This window comes from Python bivittatus, unplaced genomic scaffold (genome assembly GCF_059951505.1).
Source record: "Python bivittatus isolate LINGU-HERP-01145 unplaced genomic scaffold, Pbiv_v1 ctg000370_np1212, whole genome shotgun sequence".
Lineage (NCBI taxonomy): Eukaryota > Metazoa > Chordata > Lepidosauria > Squamata > Pythonidae > Python > Python bivittatus.
In genome coordinates, this window is record NW_028277062.1 from 2,761,220 (window position 1) to 2,780,397 (window position 19,178).

General features: G+C 54.4%; 2 protein-coding genes across 4 annotated transcripts; both read left to right on the forward strand.

Moving 5' to 3' along the window:
- Nucleotides 1-234: 234 nt before the first annotated feature.
- Nucleotides 235-7,346, forward strand: ELP5 (elongator acetyltransferase complex subunit 5). Of its 2 annotated transcripts, XR_003086260.2 has the most exons (9): nucleotides 235-1,070; nucleotides 1,440-1,500; nucleotides 1,885-1,965; nucleotides 3,050-3,276; nucleotides 3,756-3,949; nucleotides 4,187-4,344; nucleotides 4,893-5,003; nucleotides 5,558-5,658; nucleotides 6,815-7,346. XR_003086260.2 is itself a non-coding variant. In XM_007442246.4 (8 exons), exons 1-8 carry the CDS (start codon nucleotides 1,019-1,021, stop codon nucleotides 6,921-6,923), a joined length of 936 nt encoding a protein of 311 aa, XP_007442308.1. In that variant the 5' UTR covers nucleotides 243-1,018; the 3' UTR covers nucleotides 6,924-7,346. The 2 variants fall into 2 exon arrangements, 1 of the variants encoding a protein (XP_007442308.1); XM_007442246.4 differs by lacking the exon at nucleotides 4,187-4,344 and having other exon boundaries at nucleotides 243-1,070.
- An 894-nt stretch (nucleotides 7,347-8,240) lies between these two features.
- CTDNEP1 (CTD nuclear envelope phosphatase 1) lies at nucleotides 8,241-18,753 on the forward strand. Of its 2 annotated transcripts, none has more exons than XM_088142163.1 (8): nucleotides 8,241-8,615; nucleotides 14,728-14,794; nucleotides 14,896-15,014; nucleotides 15,431-15,502; nucleotides 16,447-16,563; nucleotides 16,716-16,827; nucleotides 17,735-17,819; nucleotides 18,013-18,753. In XM_088142163.1, exons 1-8 carry the CDS (start codon nucleotides 8,514-8,516, stop codon nucleotides 18,071-18,073), a joined length of 735 nt encoding a protein of 244 aa, XP_087998289.1. In that variant the 5' UTR covers nucleotides 8,241-8,513; the 3' UTR covers nucleotides 18,074-18,753. The 2 variants fall into 2 exon arrangements, with proteins under 2 accessions (XP_087998289.1, XP_025031465.1); XM_025175697.2 differs by lacking the exon at nucleotides 8,241-8,615 and adding an exon at nucleotides 11,753-11,893.
- Nucleotides 18,754-19,178: the final 425 nt, after the last annotated feature.

Below are 19,178 nucleotides of genomic sequence, written 5' to 3' on the forward strand. Positions count from 1 at the left end.
CCGGAGCAGGCCTGCGGCGCTTCTCCCCGCGCGTGCAGCATGGGCACTGTAGTGCCGCCTTCTGCCGGGCCAGGCGAGAGGTTTGCTAACGGCCACGGCTGCCTGCCTTCCCTACAGCGGCGCCCCTCCACCTCAGCGGCTTGGAGAGGGGTGGACTTCAACTCCCAGAATTCCCCAGCCAGCAAGGCTGGCTGGGGAATTCTGGGAGTTGAAGTCCACCCCTCTCGAAGCCGTTGAGGTGGAGGGGCGCCGCTCTGCAGGGAAGGCCAGAGATGGGCGGACGCGTGAAGCGTGGAAGCAGCCTGGCCTTGCCGCCCTCTCCTCCGGTTCCGCCCGGGAGACCGCGCACCGTCGGGCAGGGCGGGAATCAAAGCCCCTCTTCCCCCGCCGCTCCTTTGGAAGGGAAGCGGAGAGGGGCCTCTCCTCCCTCTGGCGTCCCCCGCGGGGCTCCCCCTTCCCGAGTCCCTCTCGGTTTGGTCGAGCTGCCCGTTCCTTCAGCAGCGCGCAGCCTGTTTTAGGGCGGGAGGGTGGCTGCCTCGAGCGGCCTTGGGGGGAAAAGCTCGGGCGGCTGGCTCGCTTGAACGGAAGGAGGTTTGGCGGGGGATCCTGCACGATCGAGGGAAGGGCAGGCCGAGCTCGCCAGCCTCCTCCAGCGGGCTCCCGCGCTTTGCCACCCCGCGCGCCGGCCTTCTGCAACCAGAGGCGCTCCAGCGTGCAAGGATGGCAAAGCCCAAACCCGGGTCCCTCCGCGGGGGAGGCTTCAGAGGCGCCGAGTAAGGCAGGAAACACGCAAAGGGGGACTGGCGGGCTCCTCTCGGTCCTCGCTTTTCCTCCTCCCGCGCCGCTTCCTCGATCCGGCAGCGCCGTAGCCACCTAAGGTGATGGCGGCGCCCAGCGGAGGGCGGCCGTAAGGAGGCCTTACGGTCTTTCGGGCAGCCGTACGGTGACGTCATCGGGTCGCGCGGAGGGCGCCGGGCGGAGCCCGGGATGCGCAGGGAGGCGGAAGAGCCGCGAAGGGATGCTGGGGGAGCTGGTGTCTGGGGCCGCCGAGGGGCTGGTCCTCATCCAGGGTGAGGGGCGCGGGAGGAGGAGAGGGGCCCCCGCCCGGCCTTGCCCTGCCGTCCCCGCGGCTGCTGCGGAGCGGCGCTCCTTTTACGGGGGAGCTGGAGGGGAGGAAAGGGCACAGGGAGGAGCGGCGGCACGGTGGGGGCGGCAGGGAGAAGGGTTTCCTGGGCAGCAGTATGAACGCGGTTCGCTACCGGCGTTTAGCCTCGGGCGGTGGGATCTCCCGGTGGTTTCCCATCCCGTGCACACACACCCCCCGCCCCCGCAAGCTGAGGAAGGCAGAGGGTGGCAAGGAGGACGCGGCTGCTTGTGAGCGGTTGGGAGAACTCTTTGGCTGACCAGCCTGTTTCCTTCCTGGGCTTTTCCTCTGGCAGATTCGGTCGCCTGCGAAGGCCGCGCCCTGCTCAAGAGCTTCGTAGCAGCTGCGGCACAACGGTGAGCGAGGGGCCTTGAGGGCTTGGTCCCAGCCCAAAGACTGGCTGCCCACCAACTGTGGGAGCCCTAGATCTAGGGGGAAATGACCCCAAATCAGCCACCTTCAGCCTTCCCGTGCTGTTGGGGGATGATGAACGTTGTAGTCCATATTTCTGCAGATGTCCTCCCTCCCCCCACTCTGTCACAGGCCCCCACCCCAGGCCCTTCTGGTGGGAGGAGGGCTAAGGCTGCCCCTGATGTCCCTGGCCAAAGATGGTCCCCATTCTGCCTCCAAAATCTAATCCTCTCTCTGGTCTCCTTGCCCCTGAATTTTCTTTCCACTGAGGAGTGTGAAAACGGCTGCTGCCCTCAGCTGGGTGACCAGCTCTTGCTTCTCTTCACTAGGGCAGAGACCGTCCATGTCCTCAGCTTTGAGCTCCCAGAGTTGGAATTCAAGGCTGGGCTGAGCGCCGAAGTGACCCCCCGGTGAGTCCCAAGCTTCGTGTGTGTGTGTGTGTGTGTGATTTGAAAGTGGGGGAAGGCACTGTGAGTCAGCCCAAAATTTAGGCAAACGCTGTAGACTTTGGCTCCAGCAGTTCTGAAGTGAGTTGTGGTTTACTCCACTCAGCTTTCTGGAATTGCATGGGTTGGTCAGTTTGCAGTTCAGTGTGTGGTACAGCCAGCAGGATCTGGATAGATGGTCCTTAAACCCAGTCCTTGACTAGACATGTTTTTCCTTGGGCTTTAGCACACTGCTGACTGCGGCTCTTGTTCTTAATATTGTTGCTTTCCCGTAAAGACAGCTTTCAGTTCCGGCAAGCAAAGCCATGAAGGGCAGACATTGGCAGGTGGAAAGGCTGCAGTGGACGAGGTATTGATGTAAACTGTGTGGGAGGAGGCATTCATGCACACGAGCTAGGCTGGAATTTTGTGTTCTCTTGTGATGAAGGAGGCTAATTTTAGGGGTGTGTTGAAGTTTTTCCATTTTCAAATAGAGAAAATGCACGCAACTGACTTTGGGTCAGATTCATACTGGGAAGTCAGAGTTTCTCTAGGAGCAGAGACTGCAGTTACACTTCATGCTCACCCGCGGATAATTGAATTAGTCCAATGTTCTGGGTTCATGCAATCATCCAGCCGTAAGCCAACTGCAGGGACTGGGTCTGTACATCGTTCCGAGCTCCGAACCAGTCTAGTGTGTTATTTGAACCCGACCGAGACCGGTTGTGGATACAGACATGGGTGTGTGCACATACCACACCAGTGACCCGTTTACTTCCTTTTATTTATTTATTTTTTTTTATGGGATCTGGTTGACCCCGTGCCAAAATCAGGATCAGACAGAAGGAGTGTTAGCAAGAGAAGCATCTGTAAAATTAATGAGTCATGCCAAAACTTCAAAAAAAAAAAAAAGCAGCTTTGGAAGAAGCGGCGAAGGGAAAAGATTCTGATAGCTGGGCTGATCCGCTTTCCCTGTTCCAACTTAGCAGTGCTTGTGTGTGTCCGTGTGTTTGCCAGTGGTGCTGCACAAAGCCGAGGTTGCCAATAAAGATAACCCGCTTTCTTCCAGGATATTGTTTCATGATGCTTTCCGAGATCCTCTTGGCTGGTCGGGGAGGGGCAGCGGCCTGACCCTGGGAGAATTCTCTGCCTCCGAGTTGGCGGCCCGCCTGGCCGCAGCCTCACAGGGGTCCGCCACGGTGGTGCTGGACTCCCTCAGCTGGCTGCTGCTCCGCCTCCCCTTTCCCTCCGTCTGCCAGGTTCTGGCGCAGCTGCCCAGGAGAGCAAGTGCTGTGGGTGAGCAAACAGGGATGCTTTGGGGTTGAGAAGGGAGGCTGCTGATCATACTGGCAGCAGCCTCCTTCCAGTCTGCGTGTTCACTTCTAAAGCAAGTGGAAACCCTTGACCGTTTTGTGTACTTGAAAGAAACCTGAATAATTATTGTTAGGGGCAGAGGACCCCAATCCTTTTGCTGCTGAGGTGGGAGAAAGGCAAGCCTTCAGGCTCAGTTTGTGGGCCAAACACAGTTTTCAGTGTCGCGTAAATCTGTTTATGTGGCTGCTAAGAGCCAACACCCACTTGATGACGCATAATCAGTGAATTAAGTTTCTTTGAATTTATTTCCTAAGAAAGCTCATTTTTAGGGCTTAATATGCGGCAGGATTTAATCTCCCCCGCCTTCCATTCCTCTGTTCTCAGACAGAGTCTGATAAGGATCCATGCAGCGCTTAAGGAATGACCAGCCAATGTCCCGCTAAGGCTCCTTTTCTCTGCAGGGCTGAAAATTGTCCGATGCGTGGCACTCCTCCATGGCGATTTGCACCCGCCTGCGCAGCAGGACGTCCTGAAGGCCCTGGCCCGCCTTGTGGTGACGCTGCAGCCAGCACCACGGTCTGGGCAAGGCGGGGATGGGACTCCCCATGCAGCTGTTGTCTTCCATAGAAAGAGGGGGAGCAAGTTTTTCCAGAAGGTGAGAATGCTCAAACTTGAGGTACACAGGTGCAGATTCTTTGACAGATGGGGAAGACAGCACAGGCCGCCGAAGGTTGGTTCGGTAGACAGGAATCCAACAAAGTTTCTTGCCATCCAGTGTTAAGTGAGGGTGTAGATAAGAGAAATGGAATTTTTCACTGCCCCCCCCCTTTTTCTTTTTCTGGCTGCACCCTGAGATTAATTGTTTAAGTCCAACTCTACTCTTGTTCTTTAGATTTCATGTAAACGTAACCTGGGCATTTGGGAAGGAGCTCAAAACAAGCAGTTGGTATGCAAAATTGCTGTTGTAACCGTGAAGGCTAGGAGGAGTCCGTCTGCTCCTCCCCAGTACAGCTGCCTGGCTATAACAAAAGCACGCACAGCTGTGGTTAGGTAAGGAAGAGAGAATCACGTAGTGGTGCAAGCAATGGCTAGACTGGAGTGTCGTGCGACCCAAATCAGCATCTAATGATGGCACAGGGTCGTGGCTTCGGATCTCTAAAGCGTTTATATAAACATGAATATTTGGAAGAGTTTATTTTATTTATTTTATTTATATATATTTATATATATAACAAATGTGTATGGCTGCCCAACTCACAATGGTGACTCTGGGCAGTTTACAGAATTAAAACCCACAAAAAAAATAAACCCCCTACCCCCTGGCAGCAACAAACACATTCAAATTAACCATTTGATCAGCTCCGTATCAGCTTGGGGCCCCCAGGCCCACTGACAAAACCACGTCTTCGGGGCCTTTCGGAGAAGTATCAAGGTGGGGGCCAGTCTTGTCTCTGGGGTAATGATACTCCATAGGGAGGGAGCCACCATGGAGAAGGCCCGTGTTTGTGCTTGCAAAGAAGTTGGGCTTGCAAAGGAAGGCTGAAGCAGGTTTTTCTGATCTCCCTCCACCCCCACCCTTTCTGCCCTTCCCTCCCCAGAGAGAACTCTTCACCATCCTCCCAGGATTTGTTTTCAAATTCCTTGGCGAGCTGCCACCGAATGGTGTTTCCAGAGAGGACGATGCAGAGGATGGCCGGGGACCAACCGCAGTACGTGCCTTGCTGGTCTTCAGAGAGGGAGCTCCCAGCTTTGGGCTTGTGAAAGATTTAACTGGAGCAGGGGTTTGGTTGGGGGATTAGGGTGGGTTGTTTGTCAGAAACAATAAAATCGGGGGGGGGGAGTTTCACTGAGAGCTCCACCAAATACTTTAGAAAGAATGCAATAGATGAACACGTTCCACGAGTTCCCAGATAGAATTTCAAGACTTCAGCTCCCAGAATTCCCCAGCCAGCAAGGGTTAGGGTTAGCAGGGCTGGCTGGGGAATTCTGGGAGAAGAAGCCCACACATCTTAAAGTTGCCAAGTTTGAAAAACATTGGGCTAAACCTACCCAGTTCTTTTTAAATGCTCTTCATAGGATTTAGCCTTCAGGGTCTAACTTCCTTTGGCCCCCAAGGCCTAAAACATCTGGGGCGGTGCTCTTACACCAGATTGCTGCTTTGGCACGGGGAGATGTTTTCCTTGTTCCATGACTTATTCCAGTGATGCTCTTCCACGTTCCCCGTCGCTTGCACTGAATGCCTTTTATCTTGGGATCTTTCCAGGCTGATCCTACTGCCGATCTGACCTTCAACCTGCGCCTCTCGGAAGCCGAGCGCCGGGCCAGGGAATCAGTGCCTCTCCCGTACCACTTCAGCGAGGAAAAGTAAGGACCTTTTGTATTTTTCTCTCACATATTCTGGATATTTTGCAATGACAGAAGCTGCTCTGCTGTTGCAATAGAAGTGTACGAATGTGACATCTTAACAGAGTGAAAACTCAATTTAACGGACCCCATTTGGCAGCCTCTGGGTGCATCGGACCAAATTTCACTTGGGACATTCCTTCCAAAGGAACAGAGAAATCTGGTGCTTCCAAAGTAGTCCAGATGAGGCAGTTAGATTTGTGCCCTGTGGGTAAAGACGTAATGATGTGAATGGCCGCAAATGATACAAAGTGAGATTTAAGAGACGTTTGGGGGTGACAGGCACCATCTCGACCCAACTGGTCCATTGAACCAAGGTTTCACTGTATTTTTTTTCTTGTCAAGTATCCTCGCTTTTCGTGACGAATAGCGTAGTCATTTCAAAGGTACCCTTGTCCAACGTAGCACTCTCCACGTGTTAGATCAGTGTTTTTCAAACTTGGCAACTTTAAGACGTGTGGATTTCAACTCCCAGAATTCATCAGCCAGCATGCTGGCTGAGGAGTTCTGGGAGTTGAAGTCCACATGTCTTAAAGTTGCCAAGTTTGTGTTAAGACCACGGTCCCATTGTTCTCAGCCAGCATGGGCAGTGGACAGTGGTTGGAGAAAGCACACCTAACTTTGAATCTTGCTTCTTTAGAACCTCTTTGGACCTCAAGACCCTGTTTCAGGGCCCTCTTGAGTACTCTTGGATTTGGGGGGGAGGGACTACTGGTTTTGACAGCATGGTTTTTCTCCTTTTCTTGTGCCCCAAAGGTGAAAGATAGCTGCATAAAGCCTGCAGTGGCAGTCAGAGGCTGATAACATGATGGGTGCCCGGCTGCAAAAGTGGCTGCTCGCTGCCTTAGTGGGATGTGTGGACTCAGCCCATCTCTTTTTCTCACCCCAATCTCTCTTCGCATGTCTGTTCCACTCCACTCTGCCAGCATCTTCCCAGGCACCCAGTTATCCTTACCTTCTCTCTGCTCCTGCCTTTTCTTCCAGATGCTCAAGGTGGCATACAGGTGGTTCTTTTCATTCCCAAGTACCTCACACCCTCTTGAGGTGGCCTTGAAGGCTTTGATTATTCCTGCCACTATACTTCGTTGCCCTCACCTGTTTTCTGCTTAACTCACAGGAAATCCTCCCTGCTGCAGACGTCCACGGAGGAAGCCAAGATTTACTATGAACCAGATGCTGCCGATGACTTTGACGAAGAAGATCCCGACGATGACTTGGATGTGTGAGAGAGAAATGGGGAACTGGCTGTTTTCCGTCTGCAAATGATCTGGACCTGGAATCATCTAAGTTGCCCTTGGGGGGCTGCATTCCTTTGCAACTTGGTAATCATGGGGACAGAACCCATCAGCCCCCGGGAACGGTCTTGCACGGCAGATCGGAACATGGTGCTCTCTGGAGAGGAAAAACAGTCCAGATCTGCTTCACCTGGGAAATAACATGTCACAAGAAGGGCAGATGGGTTGGAGCCTGGCCCTGATGATAAGCCTTTGTTGAAGGGGATGGGTATCGGGAAGAGTGATCGGGTATCGCCCGTCCTTTTGAGGAAGGAGAGATTTGCAGCCAGAGCAAATAAACCGTTTGAATGCCGATAGCACTGGCTTTGTGTGACTCTTAATACGAAGACAATAAATGATCACCATGTTCAAATATTTCCATGCGTTTTAATATTTTGTAATGTAGTACTGTGCATTTATAAAATCGCTCGGAGGGGTGACTTAAGGAACTCAGTGGCTGCATCTGAGTCTTTTGGGGAATATAAACACTCTAGAGTAGTGTTTCTCAACCTCGGTGACTTTAAGCCGTGTGGACTTCAACTCCCAGAATTCCCTAGCCAGCCATGCTGGCTGGGGAATTCTGGGAGTTGAAGTCCACACGGCTTAAAGTCGCCGAGGTTGAGAAACACTGCCATAGAGCCTGTGTGCTCAGTTTACAGCAAATCTAGAAATCGTTCTTTTTAAAAAGAGAAAGCATAAATGAGTAGAATTTTAAAAAATGGGCAGAAAGAAAAGCAAAGGGAAGAAAAGAGCAACCCTTGCCAACGTGCAATGCACTAACTCTCCAGATTTCGAGACCCAAAATCAAAGGGACGAAGAGCTGCCCGTCTTTTCAGGCAGCAGTGGGGAGGCTGCGAAAAGGACGCCCCGAATGAAAAAACAACCCTGCAGTGTGGCCCGCTGCTAATAATACTGCAAGTGGAGCAGTTATAAAACCCATTCTGCCTTCCGTAGCTGGTTCTCTCTCGTTGTCCCGCCGTGGGACGGGGCGCGGAGCAGGAAACAACGTCTGAAATCGCCTTTTCGTGTTACTTTGTACTACAGAAGGAGAAGGCAGAGAGAGCGTAAACTCTTCGCACATGCGCGTTCGGCTTCTTTTGGGGGGGGACGGCCAGTTCCTGTGGCACATGCGCGCTCGCTTCCACCCCTTGCTTTGCTTTCAAATTCCACGGCGGACGCTTCGAGCGCCGCCGCGAGAGGCGCATGCGCGGAGCCCTCCCCCTCCCTACGCCTCCCTCGGCTTCTAATTGGACGCGCCCCCGCGCTCCGGAAGCAGACTCTAGCGCTCCGTCGGTTGCTCCGGAAGTAGCCTGAAGAAGAGGCGAGAGTCGGCGGGGGCGGGGGGAGCGCTTCCCCCCAAGGCGGTAGCGACCGACAGCGGCCGTCGCGGAGCTGGGATGGCGGGGCCCGCGGGCACGGGCTGAGCCGGAGGGCGGCCCTCCCGCCCCCCGCCTCCCCTCTTCCGTCCGTCCGTCCTTCGTTCCCCGCTGGAAGCTGGCGGAGCTGGGCCGGGCCGGGGGCGCGGCGGGCCCCGCCGGCGGGATGATGCGCTCGCAGTGCCTGCTCGGCCTCCGGGCCTTCCTCGCCTTCGCCGCCAAGCTCTGGAGCTTCCTGCTGTACCTGCTGCGCCGGCAGGCCCGCACCGTGAGTACCGCTGGGGACGGGGGGCGGCGGGCCGTTGCCTTCCCGCGGCCGGGGCGCCCCTGAGGGCGTGCAGAGCGCGCCCCGCCTCCGCGGGCTGAGGCGGCCGGCAGGGAGCCGGAGTCCGGCGGAGGCGCCCTCGCGTCCGCGTCGCTCCCCGCCGGAGCCGCGGCGTGCTGCTTCCCGCCGGCTTGCCCCTCGCGAGCGGCGATGGGGTGCCCCCAGGCCTGGCGGAGGAGGGGTCGCCGGCGGGTCTCGGAGTGGTCAGGGAGGGGCGTAGGAGGCAGAGCCGCCGGCCCCGAAGGCCAGGCACGGGCGGCTACGCGTTGCGGCGGGAGATGGTGGGGAAGCGCAGGGGCCTTTGCGGGCAGCTGGACCGGGGAGGGAGGGGATGCTCGGGGCCTGGTTGTGGGGGCCGAGGGTGACCTTAGGGTCGTGGCGGGCTGAGAGCCTCCCGGAGCGCAGGTGCAGGGTAGGAACCGGGTTTTGTCTTTGTCTTCCTTCCAATATTTCCTCCGGGCAGGAAGTTTTTACATAACTCCTTTGTCCACCCACAACCTCCCCCCCCCCTTTCTGTACGGGGAAGACACGTCTTGTCTTTGGATCCTTCCATTCACCTTCTTTCAGATATCAAATAAGCTCGTAAAGATGTGAGTTCCGGTTCATGTCGTGGATAAGACTCTTTCATGGCACTGTAATAACAGGCAGGGTGTGGGCTAGGTTCAAGGAAGAAACAAATAGATCCCACCCCTGAACATTGGTGGCGAGATAAACTAAGCCTGTATCTGGACAAAACTCTGCATTCCTGATATGGCCTATAAATAATAGGTGTTGTGAGTTAAGTTGGAGTGAAGCTAGGGCATGCTATTGATAGGCTGATCTGACTAAATCATTGTCTGTGACCCGTAAAGGAATTCAGAGGCAGAAAGTTGAGGCCAGGCTAAACCTGCTTTTTTAAGCCCTTTCCAAAAACAGATGTAGCCATAAATGGATTGTTTTGATTTCTATAGATGTTGCAGTCTTTAAGATTGTCCCAAGGTGTTAGCTTCTTTTCCTTCTCCCAGTATGGGTGGTGCACAATGGAGGGAATGGCAAATGGGTGCTGTTAAAATTCAGTTCTAAGTGGAGAAATCATTGCAGTTTCAGTTTGTGCTCAAAATTCAAGTACCTCTGCAGCACGCAAAATTGATGGCATCGTCAGTTTGTGACTGTAACAGTTTTCCATTTATCCTCTAAGAGCTGAAACTGTGCTCATGTTTTGTATGCGTGACTGCAACTGGAAAATAAAGGGAGCTTTCCTTTGAGGGCCACACCATAGTGAGTGGCAAAGAAAGAGTGATCTTTAGCTCATGGCAGAAGGTTTTCCTTTCTGGAAGGCATATCTGGAAAGATTTATGCCATTCGGGAGAACACTGGGGTGTAGAAAACACTGTTTATTGTCCTCAGCCTGGGAGAGAGGAAGAGTATGGAGCTGTGTTAAGACAAAACATTGTCTGTTAAGCTTGATATTTATTATTAACTGCATGCCATCAAACCATGCCTGTTTGTTTCTGAATGATGTTCTAGTATGCGGTATTCCTTCAATCACAAGTTTGTCAGTTTCAGCTCCTTCTTGGAGGCCTTACAAAGCAGTCCGGTTGGATGTTTCTTCCATCCTTTCTGGTGTCTGTCATCCCAAGCTTTGGAGGTGATTTTTTTCAATTCAGTTCAGTTCCAATTCACCCATATGTGAATTCAGATTAGAAGAGAAAAAGGAAGCCAACTCCAGTTGGGACTCAGCACCAGTCACCTTTTTTTGCTGTTCCCGGTCTGAGGGGCAAAGGCATGTTATGCAGGATAGGCGCAGAAGGTTCAGTCTGGTGTGGCTAAGCTGAAGATAGCTCCTTTGTTTGGCCAAGCAAATAGGTGTTTCCATATCTTTCAGTTTTGGTGCTTCTGCATTTTACATGACTTTAGAAGTGGTGGGAGGGCAGAAGAATGGAACCCAGCTCTTCCCCCTCAGGAATCTGAAAGTGAAAGACAGAATGCCTGGTTACCTCAGAGAGGAAAAAGGGGGCATGGATTGAAGTGATGAGGACCTCAGAGTTACACCAAAGGCTTGCTTGCTCTTTTCCCTATACAAACTGTTTTGCCATGCCTATTCTAGGCAAGAATAGCTGCCGCTCTTCAGGCGTTAATGGGATTTTCAAATGGGAGGCTTTAATAGGGCAGACATGGCCTGCCATTGAGGGGGTTCCTCTGTTGTATCAGGGAAATCCTTCCATCTGCCTTCTTTCATCAAGAATGCCCTCTCCCGTTTAGATGGCAGGTGGGGACCATCATGGTCAGATGGCTTATATATTGTGTTTAGCCATAGTACAAGAGCTGTTGAGCACTACTTATCTCTCCTTTCTTTCACACACACTTTGGAAAGAGGCATTGGCCACCGTCGCAGTCCCCTTGGTGGCTGCGCGTAGTCAGGCATTCTCTGCCTACTTGGGAGAGACGGTCAAGGGCCGTGCTCAGGAAGTGCCCTCTTGCCACGTTCTGTGCCTTGCTTAAGATACATCTGGTTTCAGGGAGGGCTTGCATGAATGGAAACCCGTGTTCCAAGAAGTTGGGCCTGCCGTGGGGAAAGTCTTTAACAAGATGATCTATTTGGCCATGTCCGAAGATGATATTCTTGGCTACGTTCAATCCCATAGTTGGAAGTTTGTCTTGTGATCAGCTTTGATGATAACCTGGATGAGCGGCCTTGCCAGAGCTTTTGGTCTCCCTGCTGGTTTCAGTGGGGATTGTTGGAGCCCTTAACGTGTGTGATGGTGAGGTAGCTGGGGCCGCCAGTGGTGGAGCAATCTCACTTTGGGCGTGTGGCCTTACAACTCTTCCTGAGCGAGTCATGCTGCCTTGCCTTTGCTCTGAGAGTGCAAAAGACCAAAATGGGTGTTTTGGAGCAAGTTGGACTCCCAACAGTGGTTTTTTCTTTTGAATCCTAGTTCCTCGTCCTTCCAGCCCAAGGTGGCAGAAGCTATTTTTGTGCCCTTGTGAAAGAAGGCTGGCAGTAGCCCCAGGAAAGCCTCTCCACCCAGGCCTGTTGCTTTGTGGGAGGCCCTCTTCAGCAGCCTTGGGGAGCTGGCCTGCTGCCTTTGACTACGCTCCTTCGGGCATTGCCAGAGGGAGCACGTGGGCATTAAGCTTTTCCCATGCGCCTGGTGCATCTGGGTCTTCCTCTGAAGGTGGTTGCTTCAGACTTTGGGTGTTGGTTCTGGAACTGAGAAGTGAAGCCGACAGCAATGTGGAATGTGAGGTTCTCCAGATCTTCTTAGGCAATTGCTGCTTCTAGGAAATAGTGGACGGGAGGGTTGGATCCGCAGTGCTCTCAGGACTGTGGGGAAGAGGGGGTCACCACAAGAGGGAAACTGACTGGCTTGGAGATCGTTTCAGGCTATTTTGCTGTCCTGCTTTCTTAACACCCCTCGCAGCGTCTTTGCTGTAAGTTGTAATCAGGGCTTCAAAAGTCACCCTTTCCTTGGGTTTTAAAAATAAGCGTCCAGGAGCCCAAATGAGGAAGTGCTGCTGGAGGAGCAACTTCTTTCTCCTGTGTGTGTTGGGCCTGGAGTTGCAGGTTTGCCTCGGGGAAGTAGAGAGGGTAGATGCCCCCCCGCCTTATCTCACCAGCATCCCGTACTCCTGATTGGGTTATTCCAGAGGGCAGGGTCTGCTGTTGCTTGGTTGCTGCGTTGTTGTATTCCCCCATCCCTCCACCCTCTGGAGGGGTGCAAGTGGCGAAGATTTGACCCTCCCCCCAATTTCCTGCATTCTGCTTGGAGGGGTGGAAGAAAGGCCATTGTCATCCTCCTTGGATAAGGGTCCTATCCGCAGTTGCTTCTTCCACTCCCGACTCTCTGATTTACCTCCCTTCCTTTCCTGGTGAGAAGGGAGGCAGAACACAGACACCACTGCTTGTTATAACAGCTTGTGCCCCCTCCCCTTGTTTCCCAAGCCAGGGAGATGCGGGCAGGGAGCCCCCCACCACTGGTGTGCCTGGCCGAGAGCAGGTCTTGCTGTCCAGGCCCCTGATCCTTTCTTTCTTTCTCTTTCCCTGTCCGGGAGTTGCCTCCGGCGCCCTTCCCTTCTGGTTGGGCTGGGACCTTGAGACCTTGGCCAGCTTCCCAACCACAGGAGGCTAATTTTGGAAGAAGAGCTTGTGGGGCTGGAGGGGGCCTGCCGGAGGCATGAGTATTACTTGAAGCATCTGGAGGGCCCTGGAGCGGGGCGGAAGGGCTGTTGCGCACGCACTTGTGTCAGAGCAGAGAGGAGATGGTTGGGTCGGTGCCCGGTGCCTGTCCTGGTACCCTTGCAAAGGAGGAGCTGAGCCTTTTGTGGACAAGCAGCAGATGGAAGGCAAAAATAGACTTGGAAGAGCTTCTGTGCCCTGTTGGCTTTTGGGCCATGTTGCCACCTGTGATTAACAGCCTGCCTAACTGGTGTGAGATCCTTGTGTGTGGCTCCTTCCCTCCTTCCTGAGATGTGCTGTGTGACAGAACAGTGACCCTTCTCTGTCCCCCCTCCTTTTCCCTCCCTCCAAGAGGCCTTTCCGAAACAGATGGAAATTGGGGTTACCTTGTCGCTGAGCAGGTGAGCCTGGTGGTTGAGCCCTCGCCCTGGGCCCGTCAGGCAGGCAGGCAAATGTCTGCCTTTTAGGGGCAAGGAGAATTAAGGAGCAGGGGGTTCTCTTGGCCTGTGGGGCCCTTGCTCGGCCCGCAGAGGGGCTTGGGTGAAACCCTCATCCGGTGATCCTACCGAGCTTCTGGAGATCAGAGAGGGTGACAGTGCTGGGCTCCACAGATAAGGCGGCAGGATGAAGTCAGCTTCATGAGTATCTTCCAGAGCTGTGTTTTACACCTCAAAATTCCTTTGACAAGAAACAGATTGAGCTGGAAATGTGGTGGGGAGGCGTCTTTTTCAAAAGTTAATGTCTCCATTTGGGTTTTGTCTGCGTGCAGGATTCTCGGGTTGCGTGGGAAATGCATTGGCTGAGGGGAAGGTGAGGCTCAGGCTGCATCTCATTCACCTTCCCACCTTATTGTCGTGCAACATACCCCCAAATTATTTTGTGTCTGTCCTTTCCATCCCCTCCTTCCGTTAAAAAAAAAAATTAAAATACCGTCCAGTCCAGCAAGCGCCTGGATTTGGCAGTAGCTTTTTCCTTGAAAGGTAGGGGTGTGTGTGTGTGTGTGTGTGTGTGAGAGAGAGAGAGAGGGGAGAATGACAGTAATTTAATTCAAGAATCAGATGCATTGTGTACAGAAAAGTGCTTGGGCCAAGGAGGATCCTTGGTGAACTTGGAGGGTCAGCAGCTGGTGCTGTTATCTGTGGGGCCTTCTGGGAGCTGGGCTTAAGAAGGGCAGGTTCCTGGAGCCCTGTGCCCCAGACCTGAAGGCGTGGGGTGTGAAAGGCCGTAGTCTGAATTCTAGATTTTGACAGAACTCTGAGAATTAAGTCTTACCTTTCCCAGCCAGAAGCCCTTCAGGTGTGCTAGCTTACAGCAGCTGGTATCTGCAGCCAGCGTGGCCTTCTCTCAGGTGGGGTGGGGGTTGGGATCGCCTGCTTGAAATCTATCAGTGCCTGCAGGATTTCTTGGCAGATTCTTTTCCTTCTCCAACCTGGCACTCTCCAGATTGTTGGTACTGCAGATGGGCTGGGAATTCTGGGAACCGCAGCAGCAGCACATCCAGGGGGTGCCAGATTAGGGAAGCCTGTTTTTTCCTCTCCCCATAATGTGAAATGGAAGCAGAAGAGAAATGTTTGTTTTTGCAGTATGGGCTTGGTTCATGGGCACTGTTCTTGGGAAACCTTTGAACTAATTTCCTCTTTTCTGGGCCAGTAAGCAATTTGTGACCACTTAGGAACCAAGATTTAGCCATCTGTGGCTCAGCCTCACAAAATTTTAACCATAATACTTTGATCAGGGTTTATGGTACCACCAGATTTCTTGTCTGCATTCTTCTGTGGCAAGCCACTCCTGTGGAATTGGCCGCCCTGTGTCTGGGTGTGCCCTTGGCCTGCCAGAAACTCTGATTTGAGCCTGTTTTCACAATCCCAACCTTTTCGTTGTTGTGTGTTCCACTGGCAGGTGATCCAGTATCAAACCGTGCGCTATGATATTCTTCCCCTTTCCAGGGTTTCGCGGGAGCGGCTTAGTAAGTATTATCTTATGTCTCAGATGTACATTGCAGGGGGCTGGAAGGGGTTCAGGGCTCTGGGTCTCACGTCACTCGCCTCCTTTTTCTCTCTCCGGCAGACCAGGTGAAGAGGAAGATCCTCGTCCTCGACCTGGATGAGACACTGATTCATTCCCATCACGATGGGGTCCTGAGGCCCACAGTGAGGCCAGGGACTCCCCCTGACTTTATTCTGAAGGTGAGGCCCTTCTGGACCAAGACCAGGCTCTCTGAAGAGGTGTAGACATGAAGTCGTTGGGTTCAAAACGGTAGTCCTTTTGCAGAAGCTGCAGGGTTGGAGCGTGGCGGTCTCCCAGGGCGCTCTTGATTGGGAGGCCTTCCTTCCTGCACATGCCCAGAGCCAGCCAAAGGCCTCTTGGACAGTCCTGGAGTCCAGCTGCGCCACCAACTTTGAGTGGTGGTTTGGGATGGAGGGCCCAGGAGCCTGCCCAGACATAAAAAGATGTTTCCAGTTCTGAATACTTCTCGTTAGCTGGCATCCTCAGTAGCCTGGTTCCGGGAAATGGGCTGTTGGTCGCGAGAGGTCATGAGGTTGTCAGTGTCGGATGCCCGTGCTCTTTGCAGACTGTTTCTAACGACCGTTCCTTTTCCCAGGTCGTCATAGATAAGCATCCCGTCCGCTTTTTTGTACATAAGAGGCCGCACGTGGACTTTTTTCTAGAAGTGGTAAGAATGCGGTGTGGCTATATTTCTGCTTCAGACAAGAATGCCCGAGGGATGTCAGCATGTCTAAAGATTCATCTCGAACTTACAGCGATTAAGACGGTCTCTTGCTACAGAGACTGAAGGCTAGAGAGGCCAGCAAAGGGGGCCAGGCTAGCTGTGGCATCTCTTCTGTCCCTGAAAAGCAGCACAGGGTTCTTTGGAATGAGAGGCAGCTGCCTTGGGACAGATTTAGATTTGGTTTCTGGAGAAAGCGGCAGGATGGGGTCAGGCAAAGTCTCCAGGTTTTTTCTGTGGGCTCTGGTCATGGGGAGGGGTTTTCCCAGCTACACGGAAGTGAAAAAGCACAACTGAATAATGGCCCTTTTCTAAATTTACACCTCCTGTTAGATAGGAGTTGAGTGGTCCTGTTGGGTGGGGACAATGAGGTTTATAGCCTGGCATCCTTGACACCTGGCCTGGGGAGGCTGCCTGCTGTGCTTTCTGCAAGAGGAGAAAGGTCAAACAGCCCCTCTCTAGGCTAGGTGGAGCATCCTCTCGAAACTGGGAAATGTTGCAAGACAGGAGGGGGTGGGCGGGCTGCTGGACAGCAGGCCTTGTTGCTGACTTCTCCTGGCCACGGGGAGGCAGTGGCGGGCCGTTGGCCCGACAGCTTTTCTGGGTTTATCTGCATACCTTGGAGCAGGAGGGGCATGGTTTAATTAAGGAATGGGGGGATGCTCGGTTGATAGCAGCCTTCCCCCCACCCCAGTACCCCCCAGGCCTGTTGGGGCAATGCCTTGGACTCCCAGCCTCAGCTGTGAGGAGTCCTTCTGGAGAACGCCAGAGTGGGAGGCCAGGACGCAGCCTTGAGGGAAGCCCGGGGGGCGTTTCGGTGGGAATGAATCCAAGTAAGACGTCCCCTCCCACCTTTTGGCCTCCCTGCTCCCCGCCCTCCCCTCTTCCAGGTGAGCCAGTGGTACGAGCTTGTGGTCTTCACAGCCAGCATGGAAATCTATGGCTCCGCGGTGGCGGATAAGCTGGATAACAACAGGAGCATCCTGAGGCGGAGATACTACAGGCAGGTGAGTGGCCCCCCCAGACACCTGTCCGCAGCTGGCGAGCCAGCTGCCCCTCAGCCAGCAGCCTTTTCTCCTGGGCCCTCTTTCCCTTTCAGCAGGCAGAGAGTTGCCTTTGCGGGGACTGACCTTTTCCTCCACGCGCTCTCTTTCTTCAGCACTGCACTTTGGAGCTGGGCAGTTACATCAAAGATCTTTCAGTGGTCCATAACGATCTGTCCAGCATCGTCATCTTGGACAATTCCCCAGGAGCCTACAGGAGCCATCCAGGCAAGACGTTTTTTCTGTCCCCCCTGCCCCCCACAAGCAAGTTGGGTTTCTGGGCTGCAGCTAGTTCACGCGTATTAGGAGAACTCACCCTCTCGCGTCTTAGGGGAAACGATCCGTGAGTCATTTCCTATTGGAAGAAGCCCAGTGCGCACGTTACGAGAAACATCTCGGCTTCTACATGGCCTTTTGCTTTTGTGGAAATGGCGCGGCACGAACTTGCAAGTTTGGAAAAACGAGAAGCAGGATGAAACTGAAGGTGACACAGCCTTCTTGGTCCCCGAGCACAGGTGTAGCAAGAGGAAGCCATCCTGGCTTTCAACCACTTTAGACTTTGTGAAGAGGCCCAGCAGAAGGGATGGTGGGGAGATGGGAGAGAAGGGTGAACAAGGTGATTACTGAGTAGAACTTGAGGCTTTTGAGCTTGGAGCCGAGATGGTTAATGGGAGGCATGACTGAGGTCTCCTAAAGCAGGTATGCTGGGGAAAATGTGGCTGGAGGCAGGATTGTCTTGCTTTTGCGCAGCGCTGAACTTGGGCTCATCTGTTAGAAAAAACGGGGAAACTTCGAGCTTCTGTTCACAGCGCTTAAGATGTGGAATTCGATGTGAGGAGGATGGCCACAGACAACAGCTTTCGGGGGGGGAGTTTGTGGTAGATGAACACACTCATGAGTTCCCCGTCTTGATGCTCTCCTTGGTCACAGGGAGGTGGAGTTACACGCTGCTGTTACAGCAGCAGTGGGAAAAGATCTGCTGCTCTCCTTTCCGTGTTCAGGGGGCCTCTCGGTGGCCCCTGGGGACCCAGGATGCTGGTCTGGGGGACCTGCTGCTCCAGCCCAGCCTCGGGGTGCCTGCTTCCAGTGCTCTGCCTGGGAGTGTGAACGAGGTGCTTGGCTTTCTGTCCGGCAGATAACGCGATCCCCATTAAGTCATGGTTCAGTGACCCCAGTGACACGGCGCTTCTCAACCTCCTCCCTATGCTCGATGCCTTGAGGTAACACCCCAGCGACGAGAGGGGTCTCACTCCTGGAGGTGGGGGGCTTCGCAGGGGACGGGAGGGCTGGCCAAATTTTCCCGGTGGGTCCTGGGACTGGCTGAGCATGTGTGACCGCAGCCAAGGGGAGCAAGGGGGAAGCAGAAGGTCAGCGGACGGAGGAAGCGGCATTCACTGGTCTCCTCCCCTTCAGGTTCACAGCGGACGTCCGGTCGGTGCTCAGCCGGAACCTGCATCAGCATCGCCTTTGGTGACGGCGGCTCCTCCTTTCTTCAGGGTTTGGCCTCAACCTCTGCCTTATCCCACCATCGCGCCCCCCGTGTGCCTTGGTCGCTGGGGTTCTGACAAACGGCTTCAGACGTGGCCAGCCAGCGGGGGACGACGCCCAGGGGAACTGCACTTCGGCCTCCCCCCGCGGCCATCTGCTGCCCTCTCCACCGCGACCGGCACCCCGGAGACTGGCAGAGACTCAGCCGGGCAAAGAGGGGGAGAGGGCCGTGCTGCTGGCGCGAGACCGGCGGCTGCGGGGGGCAAGATGCACAAGAAAGGGGGTGACACGAGCCAGCTGCAGAGACCGACACGACAGACCTTTTGAGAGGAGGCTGTGTTTCTCATGGGAAAGAGCACCCTCCCTCCCCAGCTTTTATGTTCCTTTCTCTCCCCCTCCCCCAGCCCTTGGATAAAAGAGGGGGCTGCTTCATCCAAGAAGGACCTTTCCGATGACTGGCAAGCCCGGCTTCCTTTTTCAAGGGTCTTGCCCCCCTCCCCCTGCAGTGGAAGCAGGTTGGCCCTTCCGCTGGAAATTGCGTGGAGGCCCCTCGTTCCAGGATGTCTTCGTTTTTATTTTATTTCTTGGACTTCTGGGGTGGGGAGGGGTCGAATGATGAGATATTATAGCCTTGAACTGAGGTGGAAAAAAACCAAAACACCGAAACTGACTCTTGGCGGTTCTTATTCCTCCTGAGCGGGAGGGAGCTGGCTGGGCGCGTGAATGGCTGGCGCAGTGCCTTTCTCCCCGAATCCGGCCTTTATTCCTCCCCTGAGGTCAGGGGGTGAGGTGGTGGAAGCGGGGAGTTGCCCCAGCCTGGGCTGGAGTTGGTCTTCCAGCCGGGGTGAGGCGGAGCCGGAGCCCCCTGGCTCACTGCAGGCCATGGCTTGGCCAGATCTGGCTCCTGTGCTTGGGTGTTGCCCTGGGCTGCTGTGCATCGGCCGCTCCAGGCTGGGGCCGCTGGGGGGGAAAGCCTGCCGACGGCTGGGGCCCCTGGGCCCTTCCTGGCAGGGCCCCTTCCCCTGGCGCCCCTGCAGTTCCCTGCTCGCTCCGGTGGCCCCAAAGACGTGTGGGGCTGGGCAACCTGGAAG